Source organism: Nuphar pumila, chromosome 15 (genome assembly GCF_984573655.1).
Source record: "Nuphar pumila chromosome 15, dmNupPumi1.hap1.1, whole genome shotgun sequence".
Classification (NCBI taxonomy): Eukaryota; Viridiplantae; Streptophyta; class Magnoliopsida; order Nymphaeales; family Nymphaeaceae; genus Nuphar; species Nuphar pumila.
Genome location: NC_143263.1, coordinates 8684290 through 8707351, shown reverse-complemented (window position 1 = coordinate 8707351; position 23062 = coordinate 8684290). Strand labels below are relative to the sequence as shown.

At 36.7% G+C, this 23062-nt stretch overlaps 1 protein-coding gene across 1 annotated transcript in view; it reads left to right on the top strand.

The window, feature by feature from the left end:
• Positions 1–23062, top strand: part of FTSH12 (FTSH protease 12) — a 65699-nt gene that overhangs the window by 32048 nt on the left and 10589 nt on the right. The window contains exons 10-15 of the mRNA XM_089988441.1: positions 3321–3433; positions 4515–4731; positions 5290–5361; positions 9173–9292; positions 9383–9499; positions 9696–9869. Of these exons, the coding sequence (XP_089844567.1) occupies positions 3321–3433; positions 4515–4731; positions 5290–5361; positions 9173–9292; positions 9383–9499; positions 9696–9869 (813 nt within the window). The remainder of the gene's footprint in view (positions 1–3320; positions 3434–4514; positions 4732–5289; positions 5362–9172; positions 9293–9382; positions 9500–9695; positions 9870–23062) is intronic.

Here is a 23062-nt window from a genome sequence, read left to right as displayed (position 1 = left end):
ACAAGATTTTTAATGGAGAATACCATGACTTTCAAGATAACTTTTGAATTCATTGGAAAAATATTCGCCACTGGAGTCGGTTCTAAGAATTTTTAAACTTCCATTGAATTGATTTAAAACCATCATATGAAATGTTTTAAAAATCGAAAAAACTTCATGTTTATGTTTAAGAAAATATATCCAATTAAATCTAGTGAAATCGTCCACAAAGATAACATAGTATGAGAAACCTCCTTTAGATATCACTGGAGCCGGACCCCATACATCGGAGTGAACAATTTCAAAAGATTTTGTTGTAAACATGGATCTTTGAGTAAAATGTAGGCTTTTCATTTCCCAAGAATACATTCATTACAGACAAATTTTTTATTACAAAGATGCTTAATAAAAGGCAAATAAGAGATTTTAACAATATTGGGATGCCCCAATCTCTTATGCCATGCATGAATATATTTGTTTTAAGCAACATTACAAAATTGGTTCTTGAGAATTTGGAGAAAATCAACATAGTAGAGATCTCCTCTCCTAGAGCCTTCCCCAATCAACTTCCCGGACTGACGATCCTATACCCAACATTTATTAGAAGAGAATTTTATATCACAACCATAGTCCGAGAGTTGAGAAACCGAAAGTAAATTTAAGTTTAGTTTTGGTATAAGACAAATTTTTGGAATAAAGAAGTCTTGTTTTTCAAAATTGCCCATTCATTTAATTTCAAGAGGTGTTCCATCCGCTGTTGAGACAAAAGATGGAAGAGAATTTTTAGAAAAATCGGAAAGAGAACAAGCACTTGGAGTCATGTGAAATGATGCGCCAGAATCAAGGAGCCAAGATGTCTTACCAAGAGATGAGGAGGATGACATAGCGGCTCCAGAAATGCCTCCTTTGAGAAGAGGTTGTAGAGCATCCATAATTTGTTGAAGGGAAAAAGGCTCATTTGATGAAGAAGGTCGTTCCTCTGGTTGGGATGCCATAGCCGCGGCAAGTATTTTCTTCCATTTGGGGCAAATAGGTTTGATATGCCCAGGTTCTTTAGAAAAGTGGCTTGCTATAGTCTCTTTTGCCATATCGATCATTTCCTCCTTGACCTTGATTTTTAAAATGAGGAGGTTTGTAGGCCTTCATATTATGCCCGGGTCTTGACACATCATTAACCTCTTCATAATCATTTTGAGAAGAAGGTGTAGCAAGGATGCTAGGATTATTCTTACTAATCCCCATACGGGTTTCCTCACCACTTAGCTTAGTGATTACATCTTCGATAGAGGGAGATGTGAAGGCGGATAAAAGAGATGACCGAATTTGCTCAAATTCGGGTGTAAGACCATTTAGAAAATTGAAGAATCGATCTTCCTCTACTTGTTTGTGTCTTAACTCAATTGCTTCTCCGCTCCATTTTGGTTCGAGCATAGCAAGCTCGTCCCAAATAGATGATAGTTCAGCAAAATATTCTCGAATAGACAAATCGTTTTGTTGAAGGGTCAATGCCTTCTTTTGGAGGTAATACTTGTATGATAAATCCTTTGAAGTATACATTTTTTTAAGATACAACCAAGCTTCGGAGGCTTTTTTGAACTTAATGATGTTGGCGTTGATCTTGGTTTATACAGACGAAAAAATCCAAGACAAGATCTTGAAGTTCTTCATTTCCCACTCATCATGCTTTTTTGAATAATCTTCTAGGGCTTTTTGTCTATCTTCTCCCTCAAGAATCTTAATATCCCATTTTTCAATGATTGTAAGTTTGGGTTCGAGTTCCGGTATTGAGCCTTGAACGTACCCCCAAAGACCCTTTCCTTTGATATGGGCTTCCATATTGCTGGCCCAAACATGATAGTTTGAACCACTAAGTTTAAAACCAAGGGAGAAGTGAGAGTCTTTTTCACCCATTAGAGAGGATAGAGGATAAAAAATAACACTTACCTCAAAAGATTTTCAAGTCTTTCTTGATAAAAGAGGCTTCTAAAATATTGCCCGAAGAAGATGATCCACTTCAAACTCTAATAGCTTGAAGGCATGTTTTTCGAGGTACTTCAAAAATGAAGAGATGCACGATTTTCCTTCTTCAACTAGGCTCTGATACCATGTAAAAGTATCTTCAACAAGATACTAAGATCAAGACCTTAATATTCTTGATAATAAACTTGGCACACATGCACAATAAGAACACTTTAGAACACTTGTGCACAAAAGCACAACTCACAAAATCTCACAAATGCACAATGGCATAAAAATATTGGAATCACTTTATTGAGCACTTGGGCTTTGACTCAAAGCCTTGAGAACACAAAGGGGGAATACCCCTATTTATACACAAAGGGAAGCCATGGAGGGGCTCTCAATATGATCGTTGGGACCCCCTCCAACGGTTATAATTATAACAGTTGGAAGTGCCCAACGATCATGTTGGGTGGGCCCCTCCATGTGCCAAAAGGAAAAAAAAAAGGAATAAAAAAAGAGAAAAAAGAAAGGGAAAAAATACATACATATTCCAAAAAGAATATGTGTAAAATGATGAGTATACTCCTACGGCTAAGGTGAAATAAATATATATATTATATATATATATATAATAGGTAGATACATAAACATATATTATATATATGTATATGTATTACCTTATATATATAAAATATATATTAGATTACATGATTACATAATTTAACAAAGTCTTCACGCCAATCTCGAAAAAATTGAAGGCACACTTTTCGAGGCACTCGATATTGTGAAGAATCACGAGATTTTCCTTCCCAAGCAACCTTGCTCTGATACCGTGTGAAAATCTCTATAAAAAGAGATTTTGTGTATAAACTCAATACTAGAAACACAAAGTGTGCACAAAGGCATAAAAGGAGAACTCTCACAAGTGCACAAAGGCACGGATACAAATTCACATACATAAAAAAATATCAACTTCAATATCTTGGGTCCCAAAAGGGGGATTTACAAAAGTATAAGTTACAAGGGGGTAACACCCCATATTTATAATACAAGGGAGAGAGGGAATGAGGGAGTGTTGGGCTCCCAACGGCTCTAAATAGAGCTGTTGGGAGTCCAACAGCTCTCTCTACTTTATGCTTTTTGACTTTGGTCAAAAAAGCATAAAGCCAAATAAGTCCAAAAATAAACTAAAAAAGCAAAAGAAACCTAACCTAGTTAAATAAACTAACCTAATCCTAACTAAACTTAAAAGTAAACTAAAACTATGAGATTACATATTAAATTATGTTACATTATTTAACACTATGCTCGTTGAGCCTATATTTGTACTTATTGATGATTTAGTTTGACATTTTAATTGTTTGTTTTTACCTGTTCAGTCTCCCTCTTTTGTCTTTATTGATGAAATTGATGCTATTGCTGGTCCGCATGCAAGAAAGGATCCACGAAGACGTGCTACTTTTGAAGCATTGCTTTCCCAACTTGATGGGGAGTAAGTATTCTTTTTTATATATTCTATTTGTCACTATTGTCACGGTTTGTTTTGTAGGGTTTAAATGTGGTTCACCTATCTAGTGTTGTCACTACATGTAAGGATTTTTTTTGGATTGTATGCAAGTTTATATGAACAAATATTACTTGGAAAGTTTAACATAGTTAGTGCATGCTTGGAATTTTCTATGTTTGGCATTCATTATGTCAAAATTTCTCATTTGCTTTTTTCTTTCATGTTTGTCAAAATAGGGAACTTCATAAGGTGAAGTGTTTTGAATTTTCAGACAATTTTTTGTGAAATACTGACTTTATTTTCCTGATAAATTTGTTTGTATCAATTCTACCATGCATCTATAGTCCATCCTTTCTTTGAATCCAAAAATTGCATTTATCTTATTCACAGTGGCAATATTAGAGTATTAAAAAAAACACAAATTTTTCAGCATTTCAGATTTTTTTGATGCTTTTGTTTAAATAAAGCTATTCTGATTTTGTTATGATATATATGTTTTTATCAGTAATATCTCAGAAAGAAACATTTATTTTCGACATTGCGATCCTTTTTGGAAAATAGAGCAGGTCACTCCAGAAACATGAATGATAGTAGATGCACTGCATTCTGTTGAAGAACTGGTAAAAAAGTCCTGATTCTTTGGGTTAATTTTTTTGGTTAAGTTTCAAGAATTTAGAAATCTCTTTAGTTGATAAAGATTTTACTCTACTATTAGAGTTTTCAATGACATCTTTTGCTAATATGAAGATCAGGTCAAATTATATCTCAGTAATGATTCTGAGAAGTTCTCAAGTTATCATAAATCCATATCCGTATTTATTCATCATCCAGATTGACTTCTCTTTAGTGTTTTCAATGATCGGCTAAAATTAAATCTCCTCTAAGTAACAATTTTGGAAGTTCTCAAGTTACCATTAGCCCGTCACTGAATTTATTGTCATACAGATGGACTACCCTTTCTCATACCAAAGGTAGAGCCAACCTGTAAAATGGGTGGTTACCACTGAATCCTTTGAAATATTATCTGTTTGCAAATGAAATGAACTGATATTGGTATTTTTGGCAGGAAAGAGAAAACTGGCATTGATAGATTCTCTCTCAGACAAGCTGTAATTTTTATTTGTGCAACAAATCAGCCTGATCAACTGGATCCAGACTTTATTCGTCCAGGGCGAATAGATCGTCGACTTTACATTGGGATGCCAGATGCAAAACAGCGGGTACAAATTTTCGGTGTGCATAGTGCTGGAAAGAAGTTTTCTGAAGATGTGGACTTTGAGAAGGTGATTGCCTGCAGCCAATGCCTGCAAATTGAGCCATTCTTTCTACGTTGGTTATTGACTTTTATTGTCAGGATTGCTTAGTATATGAAAGCAAGAGGTTAATTTGAATTGCCTGTGGGTGGCTATTATGCTATTCATTTGTTGGTCACTGATTGATACAAGTGTAATTTATTGTGATAATTTGAACGACTATATTTCTTCTCAGATGTCTTCACTTGGTATGAAGTTACTCTTTTTTATTGTGATAATTAATTTTCTAACCATGCTTATCTGAAGCTTTATCTGTCTTTTTAGTGTTCAGTCCAATGATATCAGTATTTGTATAGAAGTTTTGAACAGGAATTTGCAGCTTTACCTATTGCGGATAGGTGTTCTAGACAGAATATCTGTTGAAAGTTTTTAGGTGTCCTATGAAACAATATTCTATATTGTAAACACATATAATGCTTCTAGCAAGTCATTGAAGGTGTCTGTTTACCTAAGCCATATATCTTTTGTGCATTATTGCTTCTTGCGGTAATTGTTCTCACATTTTTCTTTAACTAATGTATCTTCCAGCTTGTGTTTCGGACTGTTGGTTACTCTGGAGCTGACATGCGGAACCTTGTGAATGAGGCAGCAATAATGTCGGTATGTTTCAATTGTACTCTCATCAATAAAACCTATCCTTTGCATTATGTATATCACTTTCAGTAAACTTTATGAGCATCTTACCTGCACCTTTATATTTATGCACGTCCTTTTTACATGCATATGCATGACCTCCCAGGTCTTATTTTCTGATTGTTTATGCTTGTGATGTGCTTATGTAACTCTTTGTTATGTTATTCTATGTTTTCAAACAGATGTTTCTGACTGTCCTCTTCATGGATATTTCAAATGCTGAACTACATGTCTTGCCCACATCAATTTGATCTACGTTGAATTATTGTTACCCTTGTTGAGTTAACCCAAAAGGTGCTGTGAACTTTTCGAATTGCCAACACAAAATGATTTTATGACATTGTTTGCTGTTAACCAAAGGAGTAATGACTAAGAAACACACAATAACGAGGAAAAGTGCCCTAATTAAAGGTGACACTTATGTCACATGGATGCGGATGCAGGTATGGGATACAATTCAGATTTGCTTGGTACAATATGGCAATTTTAAAAAATTAGAATTTGGGGTCATGGCCATACAATTATATATATTATCCATTAAAATAAAAACATATATTTATAAGCATATTTTTACCATGTCGGACACTGTGTCGGATCGTGACCTACATGAATCACACCGTGTCCCATGTTTGAATCCGTGTTGTGTCGTGTCGACACACGATTTGCCCCCAAGTGGTGTGTCCCTGTGGCATAGGGTGCCACAACGTAAACCTACTTTTGGATTGGAATAGAGAGTAACAAGATTTGAAAATAAGGGGAATATAGTCCTTTTCCGTCTTTCCCATGTCTAGAGGTTTTTCTAGTCCTTCATTCCTGTAAGAAATACCAGGTAGGATTAAAGGTTACAGAACGTTTAAGGTTCTTAGTTAATGAGCTTAAAGAAATCAAATTAACTAGCAAGCTGGGGACAGGGAATTAGGATATTAGAGGAAGCAGATACATGGATCTTCCTGCTTTAGAAATTCAAAATGGGATATGCATAGAGCTAGTAGGAGCATGATCGTCAGAAAATTGGTCTACCATGCCTACTGAGTGTTGCTTGAACTCATGCTTTTAATCTGATAAGCTTGGTTCGAAAACTCGGCGATACGACTTGTGACTTGGCCGAGTCGTATCGAATCGGGCTATGGGTGATGCAAAAAATCATGTGAACTCGGTATCAGCCAATAATCGCTCCAATTTAAGAAAAAACTCAGCTGATTCACAGGTCAAGAGCAACTCGGCCGAGTTTGGTAAAAAAAAGGGACTTGTATCGGCAAAAAGAAACACTAAAACTAAAACATATTTCAACAGACTGAGTCACATTCCCTATATGATTCGGCCAGTTCTTAAAAATGTAAAAAGTGAAAAAAGAAAAAGAGTATGGTTCGAAGCCCCACCCCTTATTCGACATCCACCTCTTTTATTTTGGCTCTTCGCCTCCCCCCTCTCTCATCATCACTCTGCTACACCGTCAGCGGTGTTGTGATTTCCGGTGGATTTTCTGGCAATGGTGAGCTAGCGAAGGAGACACTGAGATCATCTCTCTTTCTCTCTCATAATTCCATGATTGAGAGGCAGGGCTGCTGCTGCCGATGGTTTCTGGTGAAGGAGTAGGCTGCACAAACGACACTACTGATGTTGCAGACCACCCCAGCCTGCTACTCCCAATGGGTTTTCTGCTGAAGGATATACTTTCTATTTGTGTTTAGCATTCTAAAGGTTGCTTTTTTTAGTATAAATCAGAGTTGCTAGTCGAGGAAGTGGGAGCGGAAAGCGATTTGAGAAGCGGAAGGCACTTTCAAAAATTTAAGAAGCGGGAAGCGTGGGACGACTTAGAAGTGAACCAAGAATCGTCTTGGAAGCGAATCAGAAGCGAGGGGAAGCGAAAAAAGAGAATAAAATAAAAATTAAAATTAAAATTAAAATACAAAAAAAAATGAAAAAAGGAGGGAAGCACGCTTCCCATTTTTTTTTGCGCTTCCTAGCACGTTTCGGAAGCGCGACGTTTCATGCTTCCGAAACACATTTTTGGGGAACACGCTTCCCCACTCCCTATGACGCTTTCGGTAACTCTGGTATAAATGCACTGGGAAGCGTGCTTTCTATTTTTTTGTACGCTTCCCAGCATGTTTCGGAAGCACGACGTTTCGCACTTTTGAAACACACTTCCCCACTCCCTCTGGCGCTTCCGGTAACCCTGGTATAAATGCACATATAGACAATTTTTTCCTTAATCTTTAGCCTCTTTTTTATTTTTTATTGTTTTGTTATAGCTATAATCTTACATTTTAGATGTTGAAATTAGCTAAATATGAATAATAGTCAACAAAAAAGTTGCTTTTTAATGCTTGTAATTGGTTTCAGACTTTAAATTATTTATTTTTTATAGTGTAACATTAAAATTTATATATTTATTATTATTTTTTACTAATAGATGTAAAACCTTGACTCGCCCGAGTCACCGAGTTGACTCGTCCGAGTCACCGAGCTGCAAGAAGCCGATCTGAGACCCAGTTCGGAACTGATAAGAGGTAGTAGTGAAGGATGCACAATCATTGTTACTTATAGTGTGAGGAAACATTGAGATGATGTAATCTATTGCTTAAGTATTCCCCAAAATGAAACTATTTTTCTTTTGCTTTTAAATGAAACATTTTCTTCGAGACTTTGGAGGTATAGAAGACTCTTATGCTCATGTTAATGTCAAACTTTTGAGCTGAATATCTTTTGTGGGCATGCATGCTTTTTTCATGAGTATGCTTGAAGTTTTTGCATTAATCAAGACCATAGTCACCTCTATCGTTAAAGGTAATTTCTCAGCGAGGGTATTTCTCGGAATGATTTTCAAAAGTTGATAAATCTCGTGAGTTTAAAAAACTGAAAAAATATAAATAACAACAAAAAACCTAAGAAAATAATAAGTTTTGTATTATTTTTCTTTCAAAAATACAAAGAAACATGTTTTAAAGGTTTTAAAATATAAAAGAAACAAAAAATAGGAAATGCAAACTTATTTAAAAAAAAACAGAAAATATTGCAAAAATATCGCAATTTTTTCTATTTGCCGATATTTTTAAAATATCGCGATATATTCCTGATATTATCGGCAACCTTGAAATTGCCGATAAGATCACAATATTTTCAAAATATCGGCTATATTGGTGACTATGATCAAGACTAAACACATTTCTATCTTCATGCTCCAGAATCCTGGAAATTTTCTCCCTCCATTTCAATCTATTGAGGACAATGTGGATCAAAGTTCAAACGTTCCAAAAACCAAAATTTTCTAAGGCACACGATTCACGATATGTTTTTAATCAGCAAACTCTTTGGGCTTGGAATATGCAACTAAAATTTCTTTACCACTTGAATGGATTCTTGATGAGAGGTGTAACCCTCTTTATAATGAGAAACCATGAAAAGCCTATCCAAAGTCTCTGAAAATCATATGATCATACTGCAAAGTGTGTGAGATTCTTATATGTGTGTATGGGTTATAAATAGGAGGTTGTTCCACTTGCACCTCATATTACAGGTCATCATGGAGGACATTTTCAGATCTTGTTGTTGAAGGGCGACGAATGAGAGCAATGGCTCAGATGATTCTCATTTGAACTGCTTGTTTAAATGTTCTCTTGATAATGAAACTGTAATTACTGTTTTTTGAGAAGAAAGCTGCAATCATTGTTAATTCCAAGTTGCTCCAGAGTGCCTTAATATTATCATGGGGTCTCCATGTGGTGGTTTTACTCTTCTTGCAGTTCAGTATTCATATTCTTGTTGTTGATTCCAGGTAAGGAAAGGGCATTCTGTGATTTCCCAACAAGATATCGTCGATGTTCTTGATAAGCAGTTGCTTGAGGGAAAAGGGGTGTTGCTTACAGAGGAAGAGCAGCAAAAGTGTGAAGAAAGTGTACGATTTTACTTGTCATTATTCACATCCTGGTTGTTCCTTTCATTTCCACTGCTATTTAATTGATATGGATCTGGTTAATTGAAACAGGTTTCCTTTGACAAGAAGAAATTGCTAGCGGTTCATGAAGCTGGCCATATACTGTTAGCTCACCTTTTTCCGAGGTATGATTGGCATGCCTCTTCTCAGTTGCTTCCTGGTGGCCAGGTATGTATTCATAACCTAGTGTTATTTTTGCAAGCGTAGCACCTGATTAGGAATCATTTACTAGATTGTGTTGATTTTGTTTAATTCATCTGCCTTCTGATTGAATAATGCTTCATATAATAACCTTTTGCCCTTTTTAGTGCACACGATCCTACAATTATCATTTTCCTGAATCTGTTTCGTATGTTGGAAACAGGAAAAAGCAGAGTCACTTTTTTATCCCAGGGAGGATATGATAGATCAAGGATATACTACCTTTGGCTACATGAAAATGCAAATGGTTGTGGCACATGGTGGTCGTTGTGCAGAACAAATTATTTTTGGTGATGTGACTGATTATGGTCGAGATGATATTCAGAAAATCACAAAAGTATATGAAAAATTCTGTTTGCCACCTTAAATATCTTTAGCTTGGAATTCTTGTGACTGTTTGCTATTCATCTTCTTTATTATAATTTGGTTTATGTTAATCTTAAATTACCTCTCACTTTTTCTTGAATATGTTTCTATTAATTTATCATTATTGGCCTTTGTAATGTACTGGACAGTCTTACGACAATCAAATCTTTTTTTCTCACATTTCCTCCCATGTATTCTTTTATTTAATTATTCTTTTTTCTAATGGTTTGAGATATCATATCATGGAGAATGTGCAGTCTTATTTCTTACCAACAGTCTCTTCATTGATGTACTAGACTGCTCATTCTTTTAGGCTAGCATGTTTTTGTCTCTTTTTTTCACTGCAGTTGGCGTGCAAAATTGCACTCTGGTAAGAATTAGTATCTAGGGTGGAATTTTATGGTACTGAAAAAAACCAGACTCTTGCTTGTCTATATTTGAATGCTGTAGGGTCCCCAAACTTAAACCACACTTTGTTAATGATCACTATTATGGTGGAGACTATCTGATGCTTCTGTATTCAGTGTATTCATGTCCCCTTGCTTAGTGTTGGACTTTGAATGAGGAATTGTCTTTTAACCTTGACTCTGTAGATTAAAGTTGCTCAAGGGTCATGTTTGTATTTTCTAAGATTAAGCATTCTTAGACTTATTCAGTTACTGTAAGTTCTTTGTTTTTTGGATCATATGATGCTCTCATCCTTTTCCACTGCACGCTTTTATGTGCTAATGTGGCTATAGCTTTTTAAGTTTGGCCTATATATTTGACAAAGTAGAGACAGAGGGCAGATAGTTGATAGTATGCTGCAGCTAGTTGTTCAAATAAACACCATTATTGCTAGAAACAGTCGGCCAATATGAATTTTGGCACCCGACAACTATAACATGAATACCCAGAGAAAAATATTGAGAATCTATAACATGATTGTTTCCTAGAGACACGGATATATCATGAAATACTTTACTTTAGGAATAGTTGAGTTTTGTAACTGGAGATACATCATCTTTATATGACTGAAGGAACTAGCTAAAGCTTCTAAACTGGATAAATATAGTAGTAGTCCCAGCATAATATCATAACCAAGCAATTATACATATGATGGATGACCAAAAAGCTAAAGGATAGTGTGTAACATGGATTGCAGTGCTGCTAGGTGATCTATATATTTATGTATTGGTACTACACGTTAATTATAAACTTTATACTTCTTACTGTTAGAATACAGTTTGCATATGCGTATGGATCTGGATCCAGATCCATACGCATATTATATGAAACACATGTTAAATAGGATCTCATTAATGGCATACTTGTAATATGTATACTTCTTTACTTTTATAAGGTTTAAGGTTTTGGAGGTCGAGCATTGCTGTGCCGCCCCAGCCTTTGCGTCTCTCTCTCTCTCTCTCCCTGTTTCCTGTGAAGGCTGTACCAGATATCAAATCTGATATGGTATCAGAGCTTAGGTTAATTGCGTGAAGAAGTTCTGAACAACAACCCCAGTTCGTGATTCTCCAGCGTGAACAACTCCCAGCGTAAACAATTCTTCAGCGTGATTCTTCAGCGTGGACTGTGATTCTTCAGCGTGAATAGCAAACCCAGATCGTGATTCTTCAGCGTGAACAACTCCCAGCGTAAACAGTTCTTCGGCGTGATTCTTTAGCGTGGACTGTGATTCTTCAGCGTGAACAACTCCCAGCGTAAACAGGTCTTCAGCGTGATCAGTTTCTCTTTATCTCAAATTTCATTCTTCTGAAATCTGAAATCTCATCTCTATTCTGAAAGTTTATCCTCTTCATTCCATCGTCTGTGTTGATTTTATCTTCTCTTCAACACCAACGACTGGTTTTCAGACCTGTGTTGGTTCCATCTGCACTCAACACAAACCGACAAATCCCTTTTTATTACAAACCAGTTTTCTCTGATTCCACAAGTTTTCTTTCCTTTATTGCTATTTCAGTGTTCTTTGTGCAACACTTTTGGTAGTACAGAACTTATTCACTGTTTCACTGTTATGAATTTCTCTTCGTCATCCGGTCCCTCTGCCAATTTCTTGAGTCAGCTCGTTACAGAAAAACTTACTCATTCTAATTTTTTGACCTGGAAGAGGCAAATCCTTCCTTTTATACGGAGTCAGGATCTCGATGAACATTTGGATGGTTTAGTTTCTATACCACCGCGGCTTATTTTGCAGGAAACCAAGGATGAGAAGGGTGACACAATTACCATTTCCATTAAGAATCCAGAGTATACAGCTTGGAGGAAGCGGGATCAGTCTTTGGTTGCTTATATTACGTCAACACTCTCTCAAGAAGTGTTGGTTACTCTTTCAGATGATTGCACTGCGACAGGCAGATCTGTGGAGTAAGTTGTCTCAGACATACTCTCAGATATCAGAAGCCCGAGTTATGTACTTAAAAAATGAATTTCAAAGTTTGAAGAAAGGCTCCATGACCGTCATGGAATACATAGGCCGCTTGAAGAGTATTACTGATCAATTGACTATTGTTGGAAGTGCTATTGCAGATAAAGATAAAGTTCAACAACTTCTCAATGGATTGGGTCCTGATTTTGACATGTTTACCACAACTTTATCATGCCTTCCTCACTTGCCCACTTTTGACGACCTCCAAGCGAAACTTCTCCAGCATGAGATGATTATGAAGCAAAGGGCAGAAGGAAATGAGTCAGCTCGTCCTCATTCAGTTTTGGCCATGGACACTTCTGTAGGTTTTGGACGAGGGAATGGAGGGTATCAAGGAGGCAGAGGCCACAGACGTTTCGGGCAGGGAGGACGTGGTATCTTACCTACACCTAATATTTCAGGGGCTTTTAATACAAGGAATCAGAGGAGAGTGCCCACTTGTTTCTTATATAGCAAAAGAGGACATGTGAAAGTTGATTGTTGGTTCAATCCACAGAATAGAGAAAAACTAAACAAAATTGAAAACAAATCAACTACTGCTGTGGACACAAAAGTGCCATCTACAGATGTGCAACAACTTTTGTTATCAGCATTGTCACAGATGACGATCAAGCAAAATGAACAAGGCGAATGGTATGTTGATTCAGGTGCCGCCACACATGTTACGGGTAATGCGGGTAAGTTATCTCACTTATTGCCTTATTTTGAAAAAGGTAGTATAGTTACGGGAGATGGAACTTATCACTCCATTAGTCATACTGGCAATGCACATATCTCTATGTCAAAGTCCTCACTTCATTTGTCAAATGTCCTTCTTGCTCCTAATATTAAAAAGAACATTGTTTTTGTAGCTAAACTTGTTGACGATATGAATTCTTCCGTCGAATTTACTCCCTCTTCTGTTTATGTTAAGGATCTACGAACGAAAGAGACGTTCGCTAAGGGGGAGCGACGAGGAAACATGTACGTCTTCAAGGAGATTCCTCCAGTGTCTTCGCCCTCAGTCCCAGTCCTTCAGTTGAAGTCGTCCAAGCATTCTTCAATGTCTTCACCTTCAGAGTCTTTCTTTTTTCCTTCATTGGAAGTTTTTTATTCATCTCATTGTAATAAGCCAGATATTTGGCATAGTCGTTTGGGACATTGTAGTCGAGGTTTCGTTGAAAATCTTGTATCTGATGATCTCCTTCTAGAGTCTAGTTTAAGTTCATTTTTTGATAATAATAATAAATGTTCTTCATGCGAACTCTGCAAAAGCCATGTTCTTCCTTTTCATATTATCAATAAAAGAGCTTCAAAGCCATTTGAGATTATTTGTTCCAATGTTTGGGGACCCGCACCTATTCCTTCTCTTTTTGGCAGTCGTTACTATGTTGTCTTTATTGATTCCTATTCCCGTTATACTTGGATATATTTCTTAAAACACAAGCATGAAGTTTTTCAAATATTTCGGGAATTCCATTCGATGGTCAAAACAAAGTTTGCTTGTGATATTGTGCATTTACAATGTGATGGTGGAGGAGAGTATTCGTCGAACAAGTTTATTGCCTTTCTTTGAGATAAAAGAATAAGCCGACAGGTTTCTTGCCCTCGTACTCCTCTACAAAATGGGGTTGCGGAGAGGAAACACAGGCATATTGTCGAGAGCGCGATGAGCATGTTACATGATAGCAATGTGCCCGTTAGTCTCTGGACAGAAGTTTTTCACACATCTGTTCATATTGTTAAAATGTAAAACTGTACATATATGTATATATAATAATATTATATTATTATATATATATATATAAATACATTTTTCATTTCTTTCTTTTCTGTAATTTTTTTCCTTTATTTTTATTTTTTGTCTTTATGTCATCTAGTTCAGTTTGAACTAGAATGACTGTTGCTAGTCAAGTCCTGTCCAGACTTGACTAGCAATAGAGCTGTTGGACTGACACATTCCAACAGCTCTAAATAGAGCTGTCCCAACAGCTCTATTGAGTCCTCTTTCAGTTGTGTATATAAAGGGGTGCAACCCCTCTTGTATTTCAATTCCAATGCTTCTTAAGCAATTGGTTTTTCATATCAATAAAGAATACATTTTTATTTTATTTTGTTTCCAATTATACCCTTTTTAAGGGTTATGCTTTAGTGTCATTCTTGACACTTGCCCTTGTTAATCTAAGCTCGTGTTTCGAAGATCCCCATTTCATTTCATGGTATCAGAGCCGCGGAAGTACTAAATCTTGAGGAAAAGCTGCCTCAGTTTCCATGCCCGTTTGCAAAAGTGTTCGCCACTTGAAGAGAAGTGTTTTATCATTTCATTGGAGAAGATTTCACATCTTGTTGTATTGTTTTTTTTTTTTCTTTCTTTTTCATTTTCCTTCTTGTTTCTCTTCTATCCCTATTCTTTCTCTCATTGTAATCGATGAATGACAATGATAAAGTCACCATCATGCCTATGAAACTAAGCGATACGAACTATGTAACATGGGCTTCAATCATGAAGCACCATATATGGGGAAAAGGCTTATGGGGGATTGTGGATGGTTCCGATTCGGAACCTAAGCTATCTCTTACTAAAAAGGAGGGAGATAAAGAGGTCCCTCTATCGGAAGAAGAGAAAATCAAGACTATTGCCTCATACGAGAAGAAATGGAAAGAATGGAGAATATCTCATGCGAAGATAATGTCATGGCTTATTAATAGCGTTGACATTAAAAAATGCTCACGTCTTGCCAAATTTGATCATGCCGATAAGGCATGGGAATACCTTAAGAATATGTATTCCCTTAAAGATATTGCACACGTGTGCAACCTCCAAGAAAAAGTTCGAATGATGACACAAGGAGACAAAACTATTCGTGAATATTACAATGGGTTGTCCGAACTTTGGGAAGAACTTTCCCTTTTAGAACCAAAGTGGCATTGTGCCGAAGACATCGAGCTTCGTCAGAAACAACTCGATGCTGAACATTTTTACCAGTTTATCACTGGATTAAGGCCGGAATTTGAAACCACTAAATCGGCCCTACTTCACCGGGGAAAAATTCCTTCTATTGTTGAAACTATTGAAGAGTTAACAATGGAAGAAAATCGTCTTCGGAAAGGTTCTTTAAAAATTGAAGATGATTCCGTTTTAGCCGTGTCTAGACCAGAGAATCATGTTCGATCATATAGGCCTCATCACTTTAACCGACAAAATGGTGACTATGATAAGAAGAAAGTTATTTGTCATCACTGTCATGAACCGGGACACTACAGGCCACAATGTCCCAAACTTAAGGAGCTGAGAGAAAAAAGAGCTGCAATTGCTGAATCGGAGCCTAAAGATCAGGATGCACCAGTTTCCCTGGCCCAACTAATGGAGATTCTTCAGCCTCTCATCAAAGGTGCCTCTTCCTCATCTGAAGCTTCAACCGGCGCAACAGCCTCATCTTTTTCTGATCTAGGTAAAATTTCTTGGCTTCTTGACTCTGGTGCATCTTTTCATATGACCCCAAATAATCAAAGTCTATCCAAATGTGTTAAAAATAAAACAAGTGTGTCAAAGGTCTTTACTGTTGATGGGACTTCTCTTGAAATAGAAGGAATAGGAAATTTTGAAAAAATTTATAAAACAAAATTTTTTTTTATTCCAGAAATTAGACATGTTCCCAAATTAAATTTAAATCTTTTATCTGTATCTCAAATTTTTGATTATGGGTGTAATATTTCTTTTTCTTCTCATGGTTGTTGGGTACAAGATTGCCAGTCAGGCAAGCTGATTGGGGAAGGCCATAGAGAAGGAGGACTCTATTACATGGATTTCTTGGAAATGCCGAAGAAAGCTTTTTGTTATAATATTCAAAAAATAGAGTTGAAACTGTGACATAAGAGACTTGGTCACCCACATATAGCCAAAATCCAACATTTTCCAAATCTAGGGAAATTTTGTAACTCTGAATCATTTGATTGTAAAGATTGTATTCTCGGCAAAATGAAAAGATTACCATTTCAGAACATAACCTTTTTCTCTTCAAGACCACTTGAATTAATACACTCAGATGTTTGGAGAGTTTTTATCTACAGATTTTCAAAATTATCTTAAATTGCATGGCATCACACATCAAAGATCTTGTCCTTATACACCTCAACAAAATGGACTGGCAGAACGAAAACATCGTCATATTATAGAAACCACTAGGACTTTATTAATAGCAAATCAAGTCCCGAAAGACTTTTGGGCAGAAGCTGCCTTAACTGCCACCTATCTCATTAATAGGATGCCATCTTCTTCGTTACAAAATATCACTCCCATTGAAAAACTTATGAACATTTCTCCAGACTACTCTAGACTAAGAATATTTGGGTGCAAATGTTTCATATTTACTGACAAAAATGATAAACTTTCCCATCGTGCGATTCCCTGTGCCTTTTTAGGATATGCTGAAAACCAGAAAAGTTATAGATGTTTTGACTTCAAAAATAATAAACTATGTGTCTAGAAATGTTTCCTTTCTTGAAAAGGAGAGCTTCTTTGATTTTAGAAAATTAAAAGACGTCACTGAGTACTCCTTTTTGTTAGATCTAACATCAACATCTGATGAATATGACCTTGACTGTAACTTTGATGATGATCAAAGAATTATTGATCTTAATGTTGAAAATGAAGAAGTTCATAGAGATACTAGTATTCAATATTCCAGGCGACAAGAGTCTAATCCTCCATGTGTACTTGAGAAATATTCTAATATTCCAACTAGACAATCATCCCGAATCTCGAGGCCTCCAGGAAAGTTTGTATCATACGAGTCTTTCTCACCCACATATAGGGCAGTTATTGCATTAATTCACTCGTATGAAGAACCATCCACATATTTTCAAGCAAAAAATGATATCAAATGGATAGAAGCCATGAAAGCTGAATTAGATGCACTTGAAAAGGCTTCTACATGGAATATTCAAGATCTTCCTCCAGGGAAGAAAACTATAGGATGTCGATGGGTTTATAAAATTAAAACCAAGAGTGATGGTACTCTTGAAAGATATAAAGCCCGTTTAGTAGCCAAAGGTTATGCCCAAGAATATGAGATTGATTATGAAGAAACCTTTGCTCCGGTGGCTCGTATGACTACTGTCCGAACCTTAATTGCCTTAGCTTCTATCAAAAAATGGTCTATTTTTCAAATGGATGTCAAAAATGTTTTTTTAAATGGAAAGCTAGTTGAAGAAGTATATATGGAACCCCCTCTTGGTCTAAGTATTCCTAAGGGTAAAGTCCTTCGCTTAGAAAAAACTCTTTATGGACTTAAACAAGCACCAAAAGCTTGGTATGATAGGTTTAGTCGTGTTATGATTGATATTGGTTTTCAATTCTGTTTAACTGACACTGCTTTGTTTATTAAGAATTCTGATGCAGGGATCATTGTGCTTCTTCTCTATGTGGATAATATGATCATCACCAGAAGCGATAAACAGAGAGTTGAAACAATCAAAACACTTCTTAAATCTCATTTTGAAATGACTGATTTGGGCTTGTTGAGATATTTTTTAGGCATTGAAGTTGCTTATTCTCCTAGAGGATATTTATTATCTCAGACTAAATTTGCTTTTGATATTGTTTTCAGGTCTGGTATTACTGATGATAAGAAAGTTGACACTCCAGAAGTTGTTAATGTTAAAATGAAGATTGATGATGGAGAACTTCTTGCAGACCCTACTCCTTACAGACAGCTTGTCGGGGCACTTTCCTATCTATCCATTACCAGACCAGATATAGCACATGCTGTTCATACAGCAAGTCAATTTCAACATGCTCCTACTTCTGTTCATATGGGAGCAGTCATGCGTATTATCAGATACATCAAGTCCTCTCTTTCACGAGGTCTTTTCTTATCTTCCTCCTCTTCTCTTGATTTAATTGCATATACTGATGCTGATTGAGGAGGTGATCCTAATAACAAACACTCAACCACTAGCTTTTGTGTCTTTTTAGGGGAATCATTAATCTCGTGGAGGTGTAAAAAGCAGCAGAAGGTATCTCTCTCATCCACCGAAGCTGAATACAGAGCCATGGCAACCACGACCATGGAAGTAGTTTGGCTCCGACGACTGCTTGCTGACATGGGAGCTGAAGCAACAAAGGCTTCACAAATGTGTTGTGACAACAAAAGTGCGATCTACATTGCCAGTAACAGAACATTCCACGAACGCACCAAACACATCGAAATAGATTGTCACTACGTCAGAGAGGAATATCTACACGGGATAATTGATCTGCCATATGTCACTTTAGAATATCAGTTAGCAGACTTCTTTACAAAGCCTCTCGCTGCTCCCCGATTTCACTTTCTCTTAGACAAACTTTCGCTCATTGTACCGTAAGTTTGAGGGGGAGTGTTAAAATGTAAAACTGTACATATATGTATATATAATAATATTATATTATTATATATATATATATATATAAATACATTTTTCATTTCTTTATTTTCTGTAATTTTTTTCCTTTATTTTTATTTTTTGTCTTTATGTCATCTAGTTCAGTTTGAACTAGAATGACTATTGCTAGTCAAGTCCTGTCTAGACTTGACTAGCAATAGAGCTGTTGGACTGAGTCCAACAACTCTTAATAGAGCCGTTGGACTGACACATTCCAACAGCTCTAAATAGAGCTGTTGGACTGTGCCCAACAACTCTATTGAGTCCTCTTTCAGCTGTGTATATAAAGGGGTGCAGCCCCTCTTGTATTTCAATTCCAATGCTTCTTAAGCAATTGGTTTTTCATATCAATAAAGAATACATTTTTATTTTATTTTGTTTCCAGTTATACCCTTTTTAAGGGTTATGCTTTAGTGTCATTCTTGACACTTGCCCTTGTTAATCTAAGCTCGTGTTTCGAGGATCCCCATTTCATTTCACATATCATCAATCGTCTTCCTATGGCACTCTTGGATCGGAAATCTCCCTATTATACTTTATTTGGGCAACATCCCTCTTACGATGAATTGCGTGTTTTTGGTTGTGTATGTTATGTACATATTGATTCATCTCTGCGAAATAAGTTTCAGGACAAGGCTGTCAAGTGCAGATTTGTTGGGTATGCAGATGAATACAAAGGTTATCGATGCTATGACCCTACTACAAAACATATTAGGACTTCCAGAAATGTTTTTGATGAACAAAATTTTCAGGTCAATGACTCTGCAGTGTTGCCACCTCGATAATTAGAAGTATATGATCCATGGATGAGCGCAGATCTTTTTGCTAATACAGGAGAAACATGTCACACAAATTGTCCTTCCTTCGGCTTGAGTAGGGAGTTGAATGACTCACAAGTGCATGGTGAATTATCTCCAGTTGAGCCACCCCCAGTAGAACGTTTCTCTGGACAGATATACACTAGACGAGACAAAAATACAGAGCCGAGGAATGTGGAGAAAAGCATCGCCAATGATTCGGCTCAAAGGTCATCACGCATTAAGCATCCTATTCAACGATGGGTGAGTTATGAGACCTTCTCCCTTGATTTCCAGTTGTTTATGTCTCAACTCACAAAACAGGATGAACCCACTTGTTTTATTCAAGCTCTTCAATTCCGTCATTGGACTAAAGCTATGAATGAAGAAATGGAAGCTCTTCATGAATGCTAGACTTGGGAAATAGTCCCTCGGCCAGAAGGAAAGAATGTAGTTGGCTCAAAATGGGTTTATAAAATAAAATATAAGCCTGAAGGAAGTATTGATAGATATAAGGCGCGACTTGTTGCTCGCGGATTCACACAACAATATGGTGAAGACTACGATGAAACTTTTAGTCCTGTAGTCAAAATGGGTACTATTCGTATAATCATATCCCTAGCAGTCGATCAAGGTTGGAGCCTTAGCCAGATGGATGTTAAAAATGCATTCTTGCATAGAACTTTAAAGGAAGAAGTGTATATGGAGCAACCACCTGGTTATGCCGAGAAGGATCCTATTGTCTGGGTGTGCAAACTAAGGAAATCTATGTATGGGTTGAAACAAGCGTCCCGTTCCTGGTTTGAAAGTTTCTCTATGCAGATTTAGAGTTATGGTTTTAGAAGATGCTCTCTGGATCACTCACTCTTTATTTACCAAAAGGCGGACATTGTTATACTTCTTATATATGTTGATGACATTGTGATCATTGGGAGCTCAGATAGTCATGTGCAAGACGTGAAACAGTTTTTAATGAAAACTTTCAAGATGAAAGATTTAGGGGAGTTGCGGTACTTTCTTGGTGTGGAAGTTGACAGACAACAAGACACATTGACACTCATGCAACAAAAATACACTCTTGACCTTCTGGAAAGAGCCGGGATGACGAATTGCAAACCAGTCAGCACTCCTAGTGTATTACATCAAAGGTTGAGCTCTGCAGATGGTCATCTCTGTGTCAACCCTACAACGTACAGAAGTCTCATGGGGATGTTACAATACTTGACCTTTACCAGACCTGATATAGTTTATGCTGTCAATCAGGTATCCCAGTTTATGCATGCTCCAACAGAAGGTCATATGGAAGCTGTGAAGCGCATTCTACGCTATTTAAAAGGAACTATAGGAGACAAACTTGTTTATCGCAAGAACGATAATCTGCATAGAGGCCATGCACTCATTACTTATACAGACACAGATTGGGCAGGGGATCCAGATGAGAGACTATCTGTCTCTGGATATTGTGTTTATATTGGGCACAATTTAGTGTCCTGGAGCAGCAGAAAACAAAAGGCAGTGACACGATCAAGTACAGAGGCTGAATACAGATCGATGGCTGCAGGCACGGCAGAAGCCACATGGATTAGACACTTATTGAGTGATCTTGGGGAGACAATTATTCGATCATTTCTTTTATGTGACAATCAAAGCGCAATAAACATTGCATGTAATCCTATCCAGCATAGCAGAACGAAGCACATTGAGATTGATCAACATTTCATACGGCAGAAAGTCGAGATGAAGGAAATAGAACTACGTCATGTTCGTACAGAAGATCAAGTGGCAAACCTGTTTACCAAGGGATTGACAGGACGTCAATTTTGGCTCTTAAAGAGCAAGTTGTACATGCTCCAAAATCACGTACAACTTGAGGGAGGGTGTTAGAATACAGTTTGCATATGCGTATGGATCTGGATTCAGATCCATACGCATATTATATGAAACACATGTTAAATAGGATCTCATTAATGGCATACTTGTAATATGTATACTTCTTTACTTTTATAAGGTTTAGGGTTTTGGAGGTCGAGCATTGCTGTGCCGCCCCAGCCTTTGCGTATCTCTCTCTCTCTCTCTCTCTCTCTCCCTGTTTCCTGTGAAGGCTGTACCAGATATCAAATCTGATACTTAAGGGCTTTCTTTAGTTATACCTACAAATGAATAAATGCATATGTGCACACATACATCCGTTCCAATGTATGCATTTATGTATGCACGATCATAGCAATGGTTTCATTCTTGGGATTCTGTCGACAAAGGAAAATCTCTTATTTTCTTGAGAAAATATGAGGAAAATCTCATTAAATTCATAGTCAACAAGCTATAGGAAAGTTAACAAAAGCTTGTACAATATTAGAAAGTTTTTTAAAACCATGACTCGATGATCTACTGTTAGTGGGTTTATCACTCAGAAGTCTAGCAGTAATGATCTTCAAGCTGCTGAGATTTGCCTCGTCGAGATGGCAACTTGTGATGTTACAGAGGTGGTAGAATCATACTTTTCAATTGAGAGTCAGTTTTATGACTTTAATAGTGTGATAATAATGTCACGACTTCACCTTTTTTGCTTTTGGGACTAAATTTTAATCCCATATTGCCGGTGGGAAGGGAGAAGTTCCCATTATGTGGCTATAAAAATCATTGCTCCCCTCTTTTAGTGCTGCAGAATGAATTAATGGGAAGAATTGCTTCTCAACGCAAGCATAATAAACCATATGCATCATAGGTGGACTTTTGCATTATTTATTACTCAAATACCAACTGTGGCTATTCCCCAGTTTGCCTATAAAGAAAGAAACAAGTACATCATGTAATGAAGTGCCAAACGAGAGAGGCGAAATCTTCAAGAGTAAGCACGGAAGCACACACATACACAAGAGGCCACTAATGGGCAAAATAAACCACAAAAGTGGTCAAACACACAAAAAGGTGAAAAAATATATTTCACTCATAAAAGGCTTCATAAGAAGCTTGAAGAATACATGGGGCCAAGCCCCTTATTTATACACACTAAGGGACCCAAGGAGGGGCTCCCATAGAGTTGTTGGAGCCCCTCCAACGGTCATATTTATGACCGTTGGAGGGGTCCAACGACTCTATGTGGACCCCTCTCAAATAAAAAAAAAGGAAAAAAAGAAAAAGTAAAAAAAGGAAAAAGGAAAAAGAATGCAAAGGAAAAATAGAAGCATATCTTTTAGGATATGCGTGTACAAGTGAAAAGACAGATTTACCCCTATTGGGTATTACAAAATAAATATATATATTTATATATGTAGATAGACACATAGACATATATATGTTAATATATATGTGTATGTGTCATAATCTATATATATATATATATATACATCATATTTTAACACATCAGATATTTCTGAGTCTCTGACTGAAAGAACAATAATAAGTTCTACTTTTATAATTTGATAGGCAATTAAATGCGGTTACTGGGTAGAACTTATGTTATTGAAGAATATGCTTATAGTTATCAGCAAAAATGGAAACATATCTATTTCTTGTGACAACAGTGAACACATGGTCATT